The sequence below is a fragment of the Eurypyga helias genome, unplaced genomic scaffold (genome assembly GCF_000690775.1).
Source record: "Eurypyga helias isolate BGI_N326 unplaced genomic scaffold, ASM69077v1 scaffold8661, whole genome shotgun sequence".
Lineage (NCBI taxonomy): Eukaryota > Metazoa > Chordata > Aves > Eurypygiformes > Eurypygidae > Eurypyga > Eurypyga helias.
The window spans coordinates 30,285-49,734 of NW_010232786.1; the positions used below are offsets into that span (position 1 = coordinate 30,285).

Genomic DNA, 19,450 nt, shown 5'->3' on the forward strand with positions numbered 1-19,450 from the left:
GGAAAATCCCAGAGAAAAAGAGGAAAGCCTGTGTAAAGGACAGAAACGCTTCTGTTTAGGAAAGGGCCTTGTGAATCGTTCACCTTGTGCAGTGGCATCCCATTAAATCATTACTCAAAAATGGAAAAATGTTGACATTATCTAAAACATATGGGACAGCCTGAAGAGATACCAAAATCTGGAAAACTTGATGGGAAGGAGTATTCTGACCTCTGCCATCACAAAACTGATTTCACTGGTAATGCAAAAGCCACCGCTCTGGAACTGGATCTGAACAGATTCCCTCATCCTCCACACAGCCTGGCATTCAGGTCAGCCTCCTTAACAGCAGTAGAGAAGCTCTCAGCATTACTGTGGCAGTAGTACTTTATGGTACAATCTTCAGTAAAAGCAGTTAGGGACATTATTACAGAACTAGCAGTTACTATAGAAATGGACATTCAATTCTTGCTCTTCTCCTGTTATGACCCCTCCTGCCCAGGATGTTGAGCAAGCAACAAAAAACAGAAACTAGAAACAGGGAGCTCAGTATGTGCTCTCATAAATTCTGATTCAATCACTAATTTCCTTAATGGTCCTTCTTCCAACCTCAAGTGGTACCTTTCCTGAATTTCAACAAAGAGAAAAGACTAAATTCAATAGATGAGACAACAAACGAACAACGGTCATCATTAACAATATTCGCTAGATGTAACATCTGTTGAAGAGGTTCCCTCCATACTTCTTCATTTGTCTTTACATTTCTGATACCCAGTCTACAAAACTATACATAGTAAAGAAACTACCTTAACTGCAAAGAAAATTGAGAAATTATGAAAGCTTATTGCAGGCAAAGAAACTCTACAGGCATTAAGATCACAGCAGTAAGATCATCAGGGTAAGAGCTGAACTGAAAGTCAGTCTTCCACATGAGATCCTGGGCCTAACCCTGTCCATACTGATACAATTTCTAATGGTAGATTTTGTTTGTGTCCTTACATGATTTTAGTATTTCTTTCTAGTCTGAAGATGTAAGAAGGATAATATGGACAAAGACACGAAAACATTTTCAGAATAAAAATTTTTGGTTATAGAAGAATAATCTAGTGATTCTTTTGCTAGTAATATAATTTCTAGGTTTTCATACTATTTCATCCTCTAAAATACTCCCCAAGTAGAGATCGTGCCTAGCAAGCATTGACCTGCAGCAGGGGGAACATCTCTCCTGGATGACAATGCAGCAGGAGCTGCCTTGCATATATAAGCAGCTTTGCTCTCTAGAAGTTGAAGCCACTGCCAGACCTCTTCTATCCTTATTCACCTTTGTCTGTCCCTCAAAGACACCAGTGTGAAGCAGTGAATCTTGCAGGAGACAAGACTAACTCTATATGGTAACATAATTCAGTGGAAGGAAGATAAATTCCTTGAAGCATCTTCTTTCTCTCACACACCTACTCTTGGGCCCATCAGAAGCTGGTGATTGATTAGTCACCTTCTCTATGAACTGCAGAGCACAAGAACATAAGAAATAATTATGAGAATAGGACTGATATATCTCATGATTAATTCACATTAAAGCTCTTCTAATGGCTGAGATAAACACAGTAACGAATATTTATTACATAAGGTGTTAGATACGAGATTTATGTCTGTTTAGTGGAAGTGACAGCACATCAGACAAAAAACCTAGGAATGCCTAATTCTAGAAAAAGGGAAGACCAATAATATTTTCAGCTTAGTTTAGTCTGAATTAATTTTTTATATTATTTATAAGCAGCTACTTCTCTCCTGGGATTGCAACTGGTGTGCACAGCCAGAGGTGCTGTATTTCCAACCAGCTTAAAAGTGAAATGCCGAAGGAAAGCTTTTTCTCAGGACATTTTAGTCCAGGCAGTGAACAGGCTCCAGCATTCTGACAGCTCACACACACACCCAGTGCAACTCTGCCAGCTGCTCCTCGATACCAAACTTTGACTTGCCCACAGTTAATAGCTGGGTCTTTTTTAAAAAAATTATTCTCTTTTATATTTTTAAGAATTCAATTCTTATCTATTTTTTCAAGTAGCTGTATCACAGCTGCACCTTTTTTTCATCCCGCTCTGAAAGGCTTTCAAAAGACGTTTGCTTCAGAGGGTTTTCTGAGAGGCCTTCTGCACTTTGGGGTCTTTCTTACTCTTCAGGCTCTGTGTCCAGGTTTATAGCACTCCTCCAAGCAGCCTCTAAGAGAGGTTCATCCTTTGTGCTTTTGTGCGGAAGTTCTTCAACAAAGTAGCCTGACAAACCACTAAAATCTGTCCTCACCAAACATAATGTCAGCTTTATCCTCAACTAGTTTAGATCACATTTAAAACCTGTCACGTATGCTTACTCTTTATTTAGTAAGATCTTATTTCTACTCTTCCAAGTGGTCATCTTAGGAGATTATATTTGGCCTTCTTATCGCCACATCCCAACACAGAGATAGGAAATCTTCAGACTTGTTTTGGATTCTCAAGGCTGCTTTCATTTCAAAAATATTAAAAAGACCTCAACAATGAAGAAGAGAGTCCTGTAGAAAAGCATCCAATGAGCCGGTATTATTACACATAGAAAAAAAATCAATTTTTAAGATTCTGACAAAATGTTGTCCAGTATTGACTGTACAAGTCAGACTGGTAGGTAAAGATAACTCCGAGGATAAAACGCATTGCCAAGGCTACCACTGATGCGATTTATCACACTGCATCAAAGATTAAAATAATCGCTCCTGACGCTTTTCAGCTGCCAGCTCAAACGCACAAGAGACACCACCATTGTTTAGTCTTTCCTCTATTTTCAAAAATAATCAAGTACAGTATGTCAGAAAAGTGGTGGTGGTGGTGGATGTTCAGTTTTAAAAAAGAATTTCTAACCCATATTCCTATGGATGACTGACTGATGCCTGGGACTGCCAGGGTCAGGATCTTACGTCCATGCTCCCAGAGACAGGATGCACTGGAACAGTAAAACGTAATCTGCCTCCAGCTGCAGATGCTTTTGTGTTGCTAACGTTCCTTCAAATCTTTTAGGAATAGCTTCTCTTCCTCAAAATAAAACTAAAAAATGAGAACAAGCAATAGTTTAATCAATATTGTATTTTACAGTCACTCATAACTATCAGAAAGCTGAGAAGCATTTTAACAAGCTCTTTATTGTTTATGCATGAAACTACTTTTTTTTTAATGAAGTTATACAAGTACTTTTAGGGACAAGGATTGAGTACAATGGAAATACAAAAATGTTTTGTTATTGTTCTCATTGTATCAATTGTAGTTGTTTCTTATGCTGTTTTTCTCATCCTAGCAATTTTTTTAAAAGCTGATATTCTTTGCTTTATAGTCTCTTTGTTAGAGGAAATTCTTGCTTTTGTTTTTAGTGTAAGCAAAATCCCTTCAAGGCAGTTTGAAACCTTCAAAATACTGGAGAAATTTGAAACAAAAAGGTCCCTAAAACCCAAAGCAAATAGCTCGCAGCAGTAGCAGCTTTTTTTTTTTTTGCTTGGAATTCCTCCTCTGAGGAGGGTATTGCTTTTGCAAACTTAAACTGAAAAGACACAAGCATGTTGTTGGTAGGTTCAAATTTACTAAGAAGATACTAAACAAATTACAGGGACCCAATAAGACAGCACTACCTAAGTGTATGGCAATGTGGGAAGAAGAGTCCCACTTGGCTTGGAGTAGCTTTGTATTCAAGTTTGCACCAAACCTCACGGACAAAAAGTGGGTGTGAAGAAGAGTAACTGGGTAGGTATCAACCCAGATATGTGCTGAACCGCAACCTGCCTGGTCTGAACCACCCAATAAAAAAACTAAAGAGAAAAACACGTCTCAGAAATCCATGTGTTACTTCTACATTACCACCATGCACAACAGAGGCTACTGACAGAAAAAATTTCACCTCCAGTTAAAAATTATGTAAATTGATTTCAATAGCAAGTTTTCTTGAACTAAAAACTGGATAAAGCATTTCCCAATTTCTCACTGTTTTCACCCTTTAGTTTTTACCATGTGTTTGCAATATAAATAATGTTTATGATTCAACATTCCTGATGAATATTGTAGAGAGGCCTCAGTGAAAAATGACTTTGCCCAATTATGCGCAATGGTGTGGAAGTGCTCAGCGATCTGTTATAGTTGTAGATATCAAGACATTTTCTGCATTTAAAACCCTCATTTGTTATTAATGACATTATTACTAAAATGCCTTTACTAGTATTTCGTTAGTAAAACATTAGTAAAGTACTGACTCACAACTCTAACCCAAAAGGTTGTGCAGCAGGAGCCATTGGCATCTCTGAAACCTTGCCCTTCCACGGCGCAGAAATCTGCCCACAATATTAACCGGGCTCTGGTGCATGATGAACTACCATTATTTTTAGGGAACTGTACAACTTTATTTATGAATGGTTATGTGATATATGCCATAAAAGTGACAGGATGTTCTGCAGGACATCTCTTCAATGATTGTTTTTGTAGTTCTTGACTGCAATTTTAAATTATATAAGCTTCACATTGCATTTTGCAGCTTTCTATATGTAATTATAATGGAGTGGCAGCTATGCTGCAGTTAATGTTGAATGTTGTTTTCTGTTTAAAGGTCAAGTCTATTCTAAAATCCATATTCTTAGCGAGATTGTCTTGAAAATTTGCTGTGCCTACTTGGTATGCAGAGCAGTGGTCTAAATTATGATTATTTGTGGAAGAGGTTTCTGAGAAACTCTTCTATAAATAAAAGATAAATAAAGCTCCTCTAAAACATCTAAATGTTACAAAAATCGCACGATTCTTCTCATTTGTGTATATGTGTTATCCAACCTATAGCCCTAGCCATCCGCAAACTGATTTCTGTTGCTAGGGATTCATTTTTGCTAGTACATGTCTCTTCAGAGAAGAAATTTTAGAAAATGTTAATAAAGATTATAATGAACTAAATTGGCGTGCCTAAAAGAATTAAATGCACACATGTATCAAGATTCCCTCCAGCTTGATATTTTGCACCAATGTGCCATCTAAAATGACTGAAAGACTTAGGGTGAGATGCTGTGATTATTTAATCTGAATTATATGCACTCTCTGCCTTTGGAATTCAAGATGTGCAAGTGAGCATGCTGCAGAAGGCTCATTTGGAAATTTTGCCTAGGGATAAAAATAACCTGGGAAGGTTTTAAAATTTTCTAAAACCAACCCGCTGACACCAATCTAAACTCAGAAATATTGTTAAGGAAATTACCACTGATTAGCTGGAGGGAAGATAAAAGATAATAAGGGCGCACTAATCACATTTCCAGCACAATGAAACCGAATCAAATGGAAGCAAGCTGTCAGGTCACGGACCTCCTCATGCGCTGTCCCTCCAGAGGAACCCATAACCTTTCGGTGCAGAGCTAGAAAAATAGAGCTGTGAGTACTGTGAGGAAACTGTGCTGCAGCAATGCAAAGACCTAGCAGAGGGGGTGGGAGACTGTAGGGCACAAACCGGGAAGCCTGCAATGAGTGGGAAAGATTAGAGATAAAGGTGATACAGGAGAGGAAGACTCCCATCTTCCTGCAGAGTGAAGGACCTGGGAGAGAAGGGGATGGACAGGGAGAAGAGACATCTCAGCAAAGCCATAAGAAAATGGGTATCTGATAAGAAGTGAGCAAGCCCCCTCCTTCCTTGTGAAAGAGGATCTGACAGCAATCTGAGTCCTGCTTCCCTTATTCCCATCTTGCCAAGATTGAAGAATGGTGGGAAGATCACTGAGTGAGCTTAACAGATGGGTTTGTACTTCTCGTGTTGCTTCAGGTTGCATTAATCTCTGTGGTGGGTTCTCATTTAGCTGAGAAAATGTCACCAAAACAAATGAACCGGAGCAGGCTGATATGCCATCAACAGATGTAGAGAATCTCTTCTGCATAGAGGCAAACAGTCAGCATTCTCACTTGTCTGCTCCCTGCAGCCCCTCCAAAACGAATCAAAGATATCGCTGGCTGAGCTGGGAGCATAAACGCCCGAAATCAGCAGATGCTTCGAACTGGGAAATGGATAGAATCAGTCAGGGAATGTGGACGACAGCAGGGAAGTGAAGTGACGTAGCGGAGGAGTCCAAGCCGTCAGGGGACAGAGGAGGGGTCGAAGTACGAAGGAGACACGGTAAGGTGTTGGGAGAATCTGCCTTGGCGATGGGGATGATTCATTTCTGCCCGTGAAACCGTCAAACCCCTGCCTGCATATGGATTCCCGTTTGAAGAACATGCCAGTACCTGCGCTGTCATGGCATCCTTCCCTCGTTCCTGAACCACCATAGTCCTGTCAGTGTAGGAGGTCCAGACAAGAACAACCTGGGCTTGCTGAGATCGTCCACGATGCAAAAAGGAAAGGATGGAGGAATGGCCCAGATGGCCCCAGTACCACCCAGCCTTGTGCTGCGCTTCCAGCTAGGATGTATCCTTACTTACACCTCGCTGCACTGGGGGGATCACGGCTGTGCGTGTTAGCAGGTGGGCTACAGCACGCACCTGCACTGACACCACTTACCAACGTGCTGCCGGGAGGCGGACGCTGGATCTCCGGGGGTTTGCACACACATCTCCTGGGCTCTCACCAACGGCTCCCCAGCTCATCCCTCTGCTGCCCCGCCAGTGAGAGCGCATGCGGCCACAGCACTCAGCCGACCGCACACCGTGAAGGCAGGGAGCAGCACATGCAGATTCACCAAGCTGCACTCACCCAGAGACTGGCTAGATACCGTTTGACAATGCTTTTTGCTTTAATGCATGCCTTTGATGCAAGGTAATTTTGCCTTATATATGTACCCTGTTGGCCAGGGTGGCTTTCCTGTTTTCATCAGGCAGACAAACAGTTCAAACTCTGTAAAAGGTGGCCGATGTTTAAGTTTTAATAAAAATATATTTCACTTTTGTTATTCTTTCCTTAGACTGATCTAGCTTATGATACATTATTTACATAACTGCTGCAGCATCTATTTCAAAACCGACTAGACAGCTCTCTCCAGACCTGTAGGCTGCCCTGCCTGTCAGCATGATGGGTAAACAGTGTCACCTTTTCAGGGCCCAATGAATTATAGAGAAGTAGTAAAGTGCACCATCCATCACGATGGCACTAAGCAGGTTTTTGAAGTAGATTTCAGATCACAAATGCTCACATTTTCACTCACAAATGCTGTTTAGACTGTTACCAGAAAGCACAAATTGGACAGCTCATATACAATGGCCGTATGATGAATGGACATGACAGGTGGTCAAAGAAAATGAGTCTTGCCATTCTACAAAGAACCTTGTCAACATGAAAGTAGCGCTGTAGCTCTGCTGGTAGCCAGGCTGCAGTAACTTAATGGGTTTACTTGCTTGAACTAGCAAACCAAATATACAAATGAGACACAATGAAGAAGCAGTATTGAAGCAATATTAGCAATTCAACCTGATTATGTGACACAATAGAAATCTTCCACTGAAGATGTGTTACATTTGAAAGAAAATTATTCAGATTACGAGTAGCTGTTACAAGAATACCTTTTCACAGGAAAACCCTCATGATTTTGCAATCATACCTCACCTCAAGATATTCTAAATACACAACTTGTAGCTCCACTGCAATCAATCAAGTCACCCTCTGACGGCTGAACCCAGCAAGAGCCACCACCTGCTACTTCTCATTTAGAGTTTTTCTGCTTCCGTTCATTTAAATAGTAGAGATTTCCGTGTAGGATTGAAAGTGGGGAAGGTTAGACCACTACCAACTTATCCACAGCCTAAACAAATAGGACATTTCCCCTTTCAGGCAAAACTCTAGATCTAAGGACACTTCACGTAGACCTTTTGAGGAATAAAAGAAAAACATCTGAAGTTTGAGAGGGTGTAGGTATTTTAAAGAATTGACTGTAAAATTATGCACAGAGTAATTCTTTGGCTCCAGTACAAGCTCCAAGTTTTGCCGAAGACAAGGTACACCCTAGTGATGGAGTACATCGGCAGCATGCGTGGTCCTCATTTCCACAGAACTCAATCATTGTTAAAGCTGCCATGAAATATAACAGCAAGTGGTATGTGTGTTGCTGGTAATAACATCAATGATTTTTTTCCCAGAACACTGTATTTCCTTTAATATGATGAATTTGTTAGCCACACATTTCATTTTCAAGAAATAAATCTCAAAAGCCACAACTGTACTTCCATCTCATTACAGTTACTCTTATTAAGTTACAATGAGAAAATAATATTACACACTGAGTTTCTAAGTGATGAATGTGAGAAGCTAAACTCATCCATTAGTACTTTTTACTTGCCCGTAGAAAAGTTAAAGAATACATCATGCAGGTTAAGACCTACCCTTGCCTACTCCATTTCACTTCTTAACAACAAACCTTAATCTGAAATTGTTGGGTTGACAGAGCCCCAGAACAGTGGTTGTAAGGAGGTAATGACCACGAGACTCAAGCTGGAAAGTAGGCATATAAGGTACACAAAAAAAGGAGGTGGAGAGAAGTCTTCCTCCCAAAGGGGAACGAGAACTCCATTCCTCCTCATCTCTGGAATAAAACCGTTGGACTAAAAAGCTCAAGTGGTTGTAGGAAAGAAAAGCTGAGGCTTGTGGACTTCACGATAAGAATCTTAAGGATCTGACTTGCTACCCGCCCTCAGATTTCCTACAGTCCAAAATTTGAAATTATATTAATAGTCTATAAAATGGGTTGGTTAGCATCATGCAACTTATCAATTTTTGATTCATTACAAGATTTCCACAGAGCATTAAATGTTATCAATGACATTAAGGGTAAACACTGACACAAATAAGAGGAAAATACAAACCAGTTGCATTTTACTGTTAGACTTTCAGTAGCTGATATGCTATACATATTAAGATATTCACAAAGTATAATGGTGTTTTGGAAGAGGTATCCTCCAAACCCACAACCATTTGCAATTTATTCCTATGTTACTGTTCTCAGTCATGAAAACAAAGCTCTACTGTTAAACGATAAAGAAACCAAGATGGAAAAGCCCCTGCATAATTGGAAGCAACACACAATATTTTTAAAATGACAAAGACAACAGCTAGCAGTGAAATTGCAATTTTTATATTTCAGAAATATGTATTGAGATTTATACTGTCTCAGATAGGAAAGTAAACAGAAATAATGACCCCTTTGTGCACCCCCAATATATCTGAAAAGTAAATATAGGAAGACAGCCGATGAAGACAGTAAAGAGGATAAAGCAAGATAATCCAAGATCTTATTTCACTTGGCAAGTAATGAATCCCAACAGTCAGGATCTTTTCACTGACAACACTTCCTAACAAAAGCTACAGTAAGAAAAAAATACAAACTGGCGTTTTCAACAGGAAACTGAGCAGATGTGTCAACCGAGTTGCCAAAGAAGAAAGTATGAGACACGCAAAACCATAATTCAGCAGCTCCAGGTATTCGCCCAGATCTCCCGCAGGCCTCACTGCAGAAAAACTCATCTTACCCTTCGCACAGGCATCCCTCAAACTACTAGCAATTATATATCAATAAAGATAAAAGGTAGCTCTAAGCACAGTTCCCTTTTTTTTTTACACCCAAAAACTGTCATGTCATAAACTTAAAAATAAAAATAATAACAATATGAAGCATTCAGGTCCTGCTAATTTTTAAGTCTGAAATGAGATTGGTCACATCATAGTTTACCTAAATATGTTTACTTTAAGGTTGGGCATTTCACCATGTGTACTTTGCCAGCCAAGTTCAATGAAAGCTGATGTTTTCTAACTCTAGTCCACCACAGCTGAGAGAGACAAATGGTCATATTACCTCAAGAGTTCCTTTGGCAGAGTAGGCTGCATATGAGTACAGGAGGTCTTGGCTATGTAGCGTTCTGGTCTCACTGTTGCACTGTTGTCCACTGGGATAAAAGCATTCACTGCTTGTTTTCAGTGTTACTGTGTTTGAAGAAGAGCCTGGTAGGTCAAGCAAAACAGAGTAATTTACCAGCTGGACATCTTCGAGGCCTTGGGAAGTCCACTGAACCAGAATTTTCATTGCAGTGTCTACATCATCTTCTCTAGGGAACTGTAACAAATCTCTGGGGAAAAAAAAAAAAAAGAACAAGTAAATACAGCAGTTTTAGTTTAATTCCCACTAAGACACATGTACCTTAATATGCATCAGTCCGTAATTTTATTCGTAATGGATCAAACATGCAAAAAAAATTCACCCACCATTTTTTTGCCAATAATTTCTTACCGATTGTGGGACAAGAGACACTGCTTTTGGGGAAGTAAAAATAAGAAAAAAATATTTGTAAGAAACATGCCTAATTAAAACATAAAGAGCCCTGCAGAAATCATCATAGTAAGTGTTTCAAAATTAATCTCTCTGGTGCTGATCAAGTTTTGGATATAGCATCAATTTAACCAGCCATTAAGTATTATGAACGCAATCTGAAGTTATATTTTAGGGACTTCAGGGAGGGCATGATGCTCAGAATCAGTTGTAATTATATGTTTGGCTGAAATTCATCAAGTAGAGCAAATTTGCTAAACAGAATGGAACTGCTCCCCCAAATACTGTGCTGGCTGTCGCAAAGTTTTCCTCAGATTTCCTACCTGCACTGAAGGACTACTCGAGCCAACAGCCTGGCAAGCGTACGGCACGAGCCTGGAAATTATTCTGGCAGAACCTACCAGATGGGCCAAGAGAGACTTCAGATGGGGTGGTCTGTATCGCTGTGCTTGTACCACTGTCCAACACCTGCTGCCAGCTGGGCCATAGCATAAAAACGGTGATGGCACCGAAGGGCCACCCTCCTCCCCAGCAAATGCCCAAGGGTATTGGAGGCAGAGAGTGTTTTAAAGATAACTGCCGAGCACAGACATGCTGAAGGGACGACTAAAGGCTTTCCTGACTTATGTAGGCAAGCACTTAGGTAAGCAAAGCAGGGCACAAATAAAAAGCACCATTATTCAAACAGAAAGCACGATTCAAATGCAGTGCAAGAAGCTTATGGATTATTTGCTGAGTTTTCCAGGTAGTTTTGGGGAATATTTTTTTCCCCTCCTTGAAGCTCTCAGGACTGAGAAACAAGACTGAGGATCACAGAGGTATTGATTTCCAAGCACAGAGATACTGACACTCCCTGAAACTCTTGCTCGCAACCTTCTCTTCACAAAACAGTCAATTATGTTGAGATGCTTTAGGGTCCTTAGTAGAACCTTAAAAAATACCCTGCCTGTCTTGCACACATCAAAAGCGATGGTTGAATAATGCATAATCTTTTTAAAACCACTACCAAAAGCAACAGGCATTTGAGAATGCCAGCAAGTGCTGTAACAGGCACCCAGCGCTACGCAAAATCCAGCTGCGAAGCCACAGGCAGGATGCTCCCGGCTGAAGTACCTGCACTAACCCCAGGGAGAACTCCACCAGGGAAAGCTAAGACAGAGAGCAAGCACAGGGAGTCCCTTCTCCAGCCAACAACACTATCTTGTGGTTCAAGAGAGCTTTAAAAAAAAAGAACATTAACTGCCTAGACAACAACAAAACCATAAAAAGGCAAAAAGTGAAGTTACAATACCTATTATAGCTGAGGAATGTCTCACACATTATGTACTACATTCAAATGGCTAATGGCCATCCCCACATTATATGGATGTAATAATTCTTCCAACATCCAAAAGGTTTTAAAACTATGCAAAAATTCCTTAATTCAAGAAATATGTCATACCCCAGCCCACATTACAACAGCAAAGTTGTTAGTGCACAAAGTTCAAAACCTTTACAAGAACGACAAACTTAGGTTAAACTTCAGAGATCCACTCAGGAGGAATAACTGTCCTGCACATATAGTCGTTGTTAATTATCTAAAATAAGAGTTGAAGCAGCCTACCCAAAACAGACGAGTTAATCCGATCTGTAGTATATCACAAGTTTCCAATTTCATCTCCTGTGCCTGCTAATGTAATGACATAAACTTGGGCAGTGCAGAAATATAAAAAGTTGTTTAACACAGTCATTAACAGAATACCCGCAACTCCCTCCTGAGACAGAAATATTAATAGAATAAATAATTGCAAGAAACTTATCCCAGGCCAGTAAGGTTGTGGCACATTGCAACAAGAGGTATTCAGTTTCAATAAAAGGAATTAGGCACGAAAAGAAGAAAATACAATAAGGAAATTGCTCCCTTAGTAACAGAAGTAGAGTTACTTTCCACTTCATAATTAAATAAGCATATCTCTGAAATTTTGTGCCGATGTAGCTGATTAAGTTAAAGAAATGAGCACACTCACTATTTACTCCAATGTCTTTACAGCATGTTACAATCAAATGGCAAATGATGAGCACACGTTTTACTACAATAAATCAGCACATATCAAACTGATTTGACAAATCTTATGAGCACCACCAGCAAGATTTATTCCCCCCACCCCCCGATTTTTTACAACGACTGACTTGCACTTATCTTTGATATAATACTTCTGCCTGCATGGACTTGAAGTCAGAGGTAATTTAACTCATTATTTTTATTACATACTAGTTGGATATCAAGTGTAACATGTAAAAAACCTATTTCCAAACCTGACCAAATTCAGAAAAGTGTAAAGTTTGGCAGTTCGTCTTGGAAAACTCCCAACACTTCACGTGCACTTCACAGTCCTTCTCTCCAAATTGTCAATTAGCTTGCTTCCTAAAACTGCCAGGGCACTGAGATTCACAGTAGGAAGACTTAAGTAGTGGAAAGAAACAGGCCCCTAGGAAGACTGTTTCTCACTTTTGCAAGTGGCTGCAGTCTCAGTAGCAATCAATAGCAATGTGATTGCCAATTTCCATTTACAATACTGCCTTTAAACATCAACCAAATTTCTGATTCCCTTACTCAAATTAACAAGATACTTTATTCTGCTACCTGTTCAGGTTCAGTCAATAAGAATACCCAGAAAGTTAATGGGCACATCCCAGTTGCTGTAAATCTGCAGAATTTATTGAAGTGGAGCCACAAGAGACCTAAGAGCTGGTCTTAAGTTAGACTCAACATTAATAAATGCAACAATAACAGTCTGAATAACACTGTGCCTTTATTGGATGTTTTCAAAGAGATTTCCACATGTCACTTTCCTTTACTTTCTAATATGGATCAGATATTGAACTAACGTACATCAAAACGGGACATAAACTTGTTTTCATCAGGATTCTGCTCCATCTCAAATACCCTGAACTAAAAAAAAAAAGTTCCTGAACTTTTTTAATTCCTGAACTAAAAAAAAAAAAACCAACCACAAACAGGTAAAACTGCACTTAACGCTCAGAAAGCATACTCCACTTTAATAAGGTAAAGTTTTCCCACTTTGCTATGATGACTAGATCAGGAAAATGTTTGTGAAGGCACATTCCCAGAATTCCTGTGTAAACAAGAAGCCTAAGTCTTATATTACTGCCCGATCGGCTAAGCATCCTGGCCAGTGAAGAGCAGCAGAGCATCATTGTTGAAGGTTCAAAGCTACAAAAAAAATTCAAAATAAGCTGCAGATACATCTGTAACAAAGCCAGGCTTTCTGCAGCCTCTACAGCTTCAAAAGACCCATCTTTAACAGATGATTATAAAAGATAAATGAACACACGTGCATGCGCACACACAAAAGACAGACATTTAATTTTAAAACTAGTAACCACAGGGAACCTGGAGCTGCAGCAGCTTAATGGAAAGTCATATGCTCCAAAAGCACTTTTTAGAACACAGCATGCTAAAGTGAAGAAGGTATTGCAAAACAACCAGCTGCCCATTGTTGGGGATACACCACTCAAAGGATGCCGGAAAAGTACAACAGGTCACACTAACAACCAAAAGACGGAACAGTTTTACTGTATGACACAATTCCTTATCAGACAATCCCGTTAAGCTACTACAACCCTCTCCAACCAACCTCAAACTGCAATAAGATTCTACAGATTTAATCTGATAAATCTGCAGGGGCAAAAACTTCCCTCAAACAGGAAGAGCTTTGGGTGGTTTGTTTGGGTCTTTAAAGATTTTCTGTCCATACTGCAATGCGTGGGAAAATTCTACACTTGCTGTCCTATAAGAACACATAACCCAATTCCCATTTTTGCAGAGTTAAAAGTTTATCAAATTTTGACTGTAAATTGTTACTCGCTATTTTCTTCCAGTTCAATGAAACCGTTGATAAGGCAGTTACCGGAGATCGAGTTAACAACTAAGAACGAGAATGATTTTAGAATTTTTATGGGCTGATTTTTCAGCTGAGTAATAGTTTTCCAATTCTGAGAGTTGCAGTGAATTCACTAGACAATATTTTGTCTAAAGCTACGTCAGATCAAAGTGTTAACTTGCCTAATATGCTCTCCCCAACAGTAGCTGGTAGCAGATAATGCAAAAAAAGTGCAAGAAACACATCATAAAGGGTTATTATACTTACAGGCTTCCATGCAACATGTCTCTTTTCCTACCGGAAATCCTTCCGGATTTCGGAATTTGTTTCAGTCCATTAGGAGCTGAGATGTGGCAGTTTTAGCAGTGGCGGGTGAGTGCACAGCACTCGCACAGACCAACTGCTCAGCATACACACAAGTATTTTTCTCAGTTGCAGACAGCGCATTTATTTGTATCCTTCACATACAGCGTGAACACACAGCAAACACACATTCAGGAAATACCACCTGCCCAAGCCACATCTGCTTAAACGTTAATTACAGGTTCCTGTTAATTAGGGTGCTCAACTGGCTGGGCTCCAACCTGCCGGATCAGATTTCCCGTGGTCTGAACTGACCGCCACAAATTCTGCTGATTCCACAACAAATTTAAAAAATCCCAGTCCAAGAGAAAATAAATATTTAATCGGGAGGTTAGAATACGTAAGAGAAACATTCTCATGGTGTAAGCAGTTGCCTACATGCAGCTTTCTGCAGAATAGGACCCAGAACCACTTCAGGCTTTTCAGGTTGCATCGCAAGGCCTCCAGCACCTGCCCAGACAGCAGATCCGTGACAAGCCCTGTCACAAATGCCATCACTCACTCTCTACACATTCTGGATATTCTGGGCATATTTTTAGCACTGCTATTAATATTAATTTTGTGGCAGACATGGGTCACAATAAATCTGGTACTGTGTTCATTCTTGTCACATGATAACGATAGTAATAACCAAAACTAACAGGTAAGTCTATTCAGATATGCTTCCTGAATCATAACAAAATAATACTGGCCTACAGCACAAAAGCCATGGAAAGCTCTGGTGAAACGTAACATTTGGACATGAGATATGGGTCAACCGCTGCATGACATGATGCTGCTGCTTCTGTTTCCCTGGGTTTTAGCCATACCAGTCTTATGACCCACAGCAGCTTCTCCACTGGAGAGGGAGCCCTCAGAGACAGGGCTTTCTGCCATCCCTTTCTGTCATCCAGTTCTGCCCAACAGAAAAACCTATCCATGGCTCATCGGAATTCAGTGATCAACGTGTGATCCGTCCTCATGACAGAAAAGCTAAAAGCCCGTTCATTCTTGCATAACATGCTGGTGTTGATTGAGACAGAGTTGCTGAGAAGAGCGGAGCTGAGTGAGTGGCTGTGTGGTGCCGAGTTGCTGACTGGGGTTAATCCACAACAGGTAACAAGATATCACTTCTGTTATCAAAGGGAGTAATTACAGATTTCACCTGCGTGCCTCCACGAATGCCACACAGTGCCTACAGTATAGACAGGTGTCATGCTATTTACATAAAGGAGTATGAGTTAGGACAGCTTTACTTTTCACAGACGCAGAATAAAGGTAATTCATGAAACCATAAAATATATGTAACACCAGGTAACAGAACAGGCTCTAAATTTGATTGTGCACTTCATGAGCAGAAAAATGCTTTTCAACTATTTCGGTTTCTTTTAAACATTATATACACTATGGCTTTTGGGTATTTTTCTTAGAAAGGCACTAGAGTCTTCTATTTGGAAAATTATACCATGAGCAGGCACAAAAGCACTTTTAAACAAAATTCCATAGAATTTTTGTACTATGTTTAGGTTCACCTGAGTATTAGACTTTCTCAGGGGTACCTGACCATACACATCCTCTCCTGTCATGATATAGTTGCACGCACAACAGCTTAAAGCCGAACTTCCATTCTCCTGAGAAGTTCTTTGTCATGGGATAGAAAAACACCTTCAGACCTCAGCCCATGCTGGCTTCCGAGCTTGGCTACTTGGTACATTTTTTCTGTTCCCTACAGGACTACCAAGCATACTGCTACTACCCACTGCATCAGCAAGTCAAATGCCTTTTATATATTTTAAATAAAACTAATGGGGATAGTTCAAATCTCACTTGCCAACATCGGGATGGAAGCCAAACTTGCATTCAAGGCAGATGGTGGAAGGCATTGAAAAATGACTGATTCTCTCACTGTGATTCCACAGTTTATTGGAAAACAAGCAATTCATTGTTCCTCTACACTAAACACTGCAAATTCATAAATTGGCCAAAGGTGAGCTTTCCAAAGCTTTCTAAGATATTGGGATGTCAGATATGCTGACGTTTTGCCAGCATCTAAATCTTCCAAATGCTTCAGAACATGAGACTGCCAATATGAGCTCCAAGAAGAGTCCATCAAAGGATTGCCCAGAAGAGGGTAAAGACCAGGCAAGCACACACAAAATCCCTCAACTGCTGTTCTAGTCCACTTCCAGCTTAGAAGATTTTTTGAAAAATCCTATAGCTCTGAATATCTGTGACTTTGTAAAGATTATTCACCTTATACTTGTCAGAAATAACATACCATTCTAAACTGGAAAATTCTCCTTCAGATCCAGTTGTTTAATAAACAAGAATTCTTCCAATTTGGCAGTATTTTATTGTTGAAAAACACCCATGATAAAACCCAATGACTCACCTATTCTAGTATCAGACACAGAAACAACAGATTAGTATTTTAAAATAGTGTTAATGTAATAGTATGCTCTGCATGTTCACTCAAAGTTCAAGAGCCCATCACATTTTAACGGTTTCTTAATGGGAAACTACTGATTACATATTATTGATGGAGAAGGAAAGTTGTTGAAAACTGTTATTGAATTATGCGCATGCAGCAACAGAAGCAGTCATGTGACTTAGGAGTTAATCTAATGAGTTAAACCCTGTAGCAACACAAAGTAAACGGCCAGATCGACCAACAAGACATCAACTGACATGGGTAGAAAACCCCTCAATGAATCCAAGGTTTGAAAGGTAAAGGTCTGTCAAGAAGCAAGCCATCTACAAATACATTACGTTCAAAAAAGAAGGTCGGTACCTGCTCACCATGTAGAAATTATGTGAGATTATACCTGTTCTGAATATTTAACTCTGACTGTCAGTAATTCCTCATCTTAAAAATCATTATTCCAGGAGTAACTAAGTGTAAATAGCATCCAAGCACAAGGCGGTTCTTGTTTCATTCTACGGCATACTCTTCTTCAAAGCAATGTAGTGATACTCTCCGTATTTCATGAATCAGCAGCATCTGCAAGTGCCTGTCATAAAAATCCTTCACCTAAGGTCCATAAAATATTGCATATGTACACTAGCATTTGAGTCCAGAAATTGCTGGGCAAAGAACTGAAGAATTTAGTTAATTCAGATCCTTTGTAAGTCAGCCAAAAAGACTTTGAACATAAGCAAAATATGTTATCTGGGTTGTAACATTGAGAGAAACTGTTTTGAATACATCAGATTTTAAAAAATAAAGACCTTCTTAATACAATTTTTATGTGCAGTACAGAAAATGGATGGCAAATTACCCACATTACTGCAGTACTTCATGAATGAATTGGCTTATCAACAGAGCACAAAAGTACAGTAAAACGTGTTGGCCAAAGTGAAGGTCGTTCAAACGTGTTAATTTGTAAAGGATTATGAGCATGTGTAATCAGCTGAAGTTCTGCTGTCATGCAGTATCTTCTTAAATTACCGCTTTTTGATTATTTACAATCATGCAGGCAAAATCTTAGAGGCAGTTGACTTTTGATATTAAACCAGAAGCCCAAGAAATGAAAACTAAACTGTGGAAGTTTTCTGAACATGTTTAGTACAAGCAAATCATTCAAGGGCAGACAGGTAGGCAACAGAAAAGAGCTAGGAACAGAAACCAGACTGCCTGATTCACACTCGTGGGTTTCAGTTATCAAAGCATCCTGCACTTTACTTAAAACCTTCTTTTTTTTAAATTTTCTTTTTTTAAAGCACTCACTTTTTGGTGACATACACCTTGCTTAATTATCCCGTGCAGAGAAAGATAGGAATGTCATTTAGCATTTCTCCCCCATCCTTCTGAAGGCACATCAAAAAAGGATGGTGATCATTATCCATTTTCAGCATAGTTAATGAACCACAGAAACCTTAATATGGAGAATGACAGCTCCAGACCCTCAAATGGGCTGTTTTTCAAAATCCCAAAGAGTGTTGATGCCAGATGCCAATGGAGGAGGCAGAGAGGAGATACCTTGTACATTGTACACTTCAGTATACATGCCAATGACTTCTTTAGGTTACAAGAAGGTTTAGGTGAAAGGCCCTCCTTTTAGGGAAGCACGCAGAACCTAACACCAAGCTCTTGGTCTTCATGTGCTTACCACAAAAGCCTCTTCATACCTTTTTTTTTTTTCTTTTTTGTAAATCAGGTAAACTGTTTTCAACAAATGTACTGACCGTAAGAAAAGTTACTTCAAATATATACAGAACAAAGGTATCTAGACAAGAAACCTCTTATTTTTCACTAAGCAATCTCTTGTTTGCAAGGGAATCTCTCAGTATGATGTCATTTCCTTTCAAAAATCAGAAAGATCACCTCCACTATTGGTTTTCTTATTAACTATAACCATTTTAAATGCAGCAAAGGGAATGCAATTTTCTTCAAAGTTTATAGGTCTAATTAGTTACCACAGGGATTTACTACTATTTTCTCTCAACCTTCAAACAAACTGACCCCTGTGTTTTCCCCACAGGTTACGATGCACGCTGTGGCTGAAGGAGCACGGTGGAAAGGCAATCCCCCACCTTGACGGTGTTGGCATATAACGCCGCATGCACAGGCAGAGCTCTGACCCAGCAAAACCTCCCAATGATACAATCTTCTTTTCTTCCCAGACCACAGGGAATATGTCAGTGCCTCAATAAAATGTGACCAGCTGCATAATCAAGTCCAAATGGAACCTTTTACTGTTGGCGACAATTACGTTTACTTACAGCAAGAGACCATTTCTGTATGTATGTGAATAGCGGTGGACGTTCCACTAACAGTTTTCTATACAAAAAACCTATTGATCAAAAAAAAACCCCTAAATATACCTTGAAACCTTGCTTTTTATACAGAAAAAGTGCTGATCAAAAGAAATTCTCAATACTGCCCAACTGGCAGTATTTTATTCCTTTCAACTGCCAATCACCAGGTTACACTGTGAACTGAAAAGTGATTAGATTGAATGCC

The 19,450-nt window shown here is 39.6% G+C and overlaps 1 protein-coding gene across 1 annotated transcript in view; it reads right to left on the reverse strand.

Moving 5' to 3' along the window:
• The window catches only part of LOC104516989 (inactive N-acetylated-alpha-linked acidic dipeptidase-like protein 2), a gene marked incomplete at its 3' end in the record, with an annotated part of 65,485 nt that overhangs the window by 9,915 nt on the left and 36,120 nt on the right, over positions 1-19,450 (reverse strand). The window contains exon 2 of the mRNA XM_010161514.1: positions 9,791-10,061. Coding sequence (XP_010159816.1) covers positions 9,791-10,061 — 271 coding nt within the window. The remainder of the gene's footprint in view (positions 1-9,790; positions 10,062-19,450) is intronic.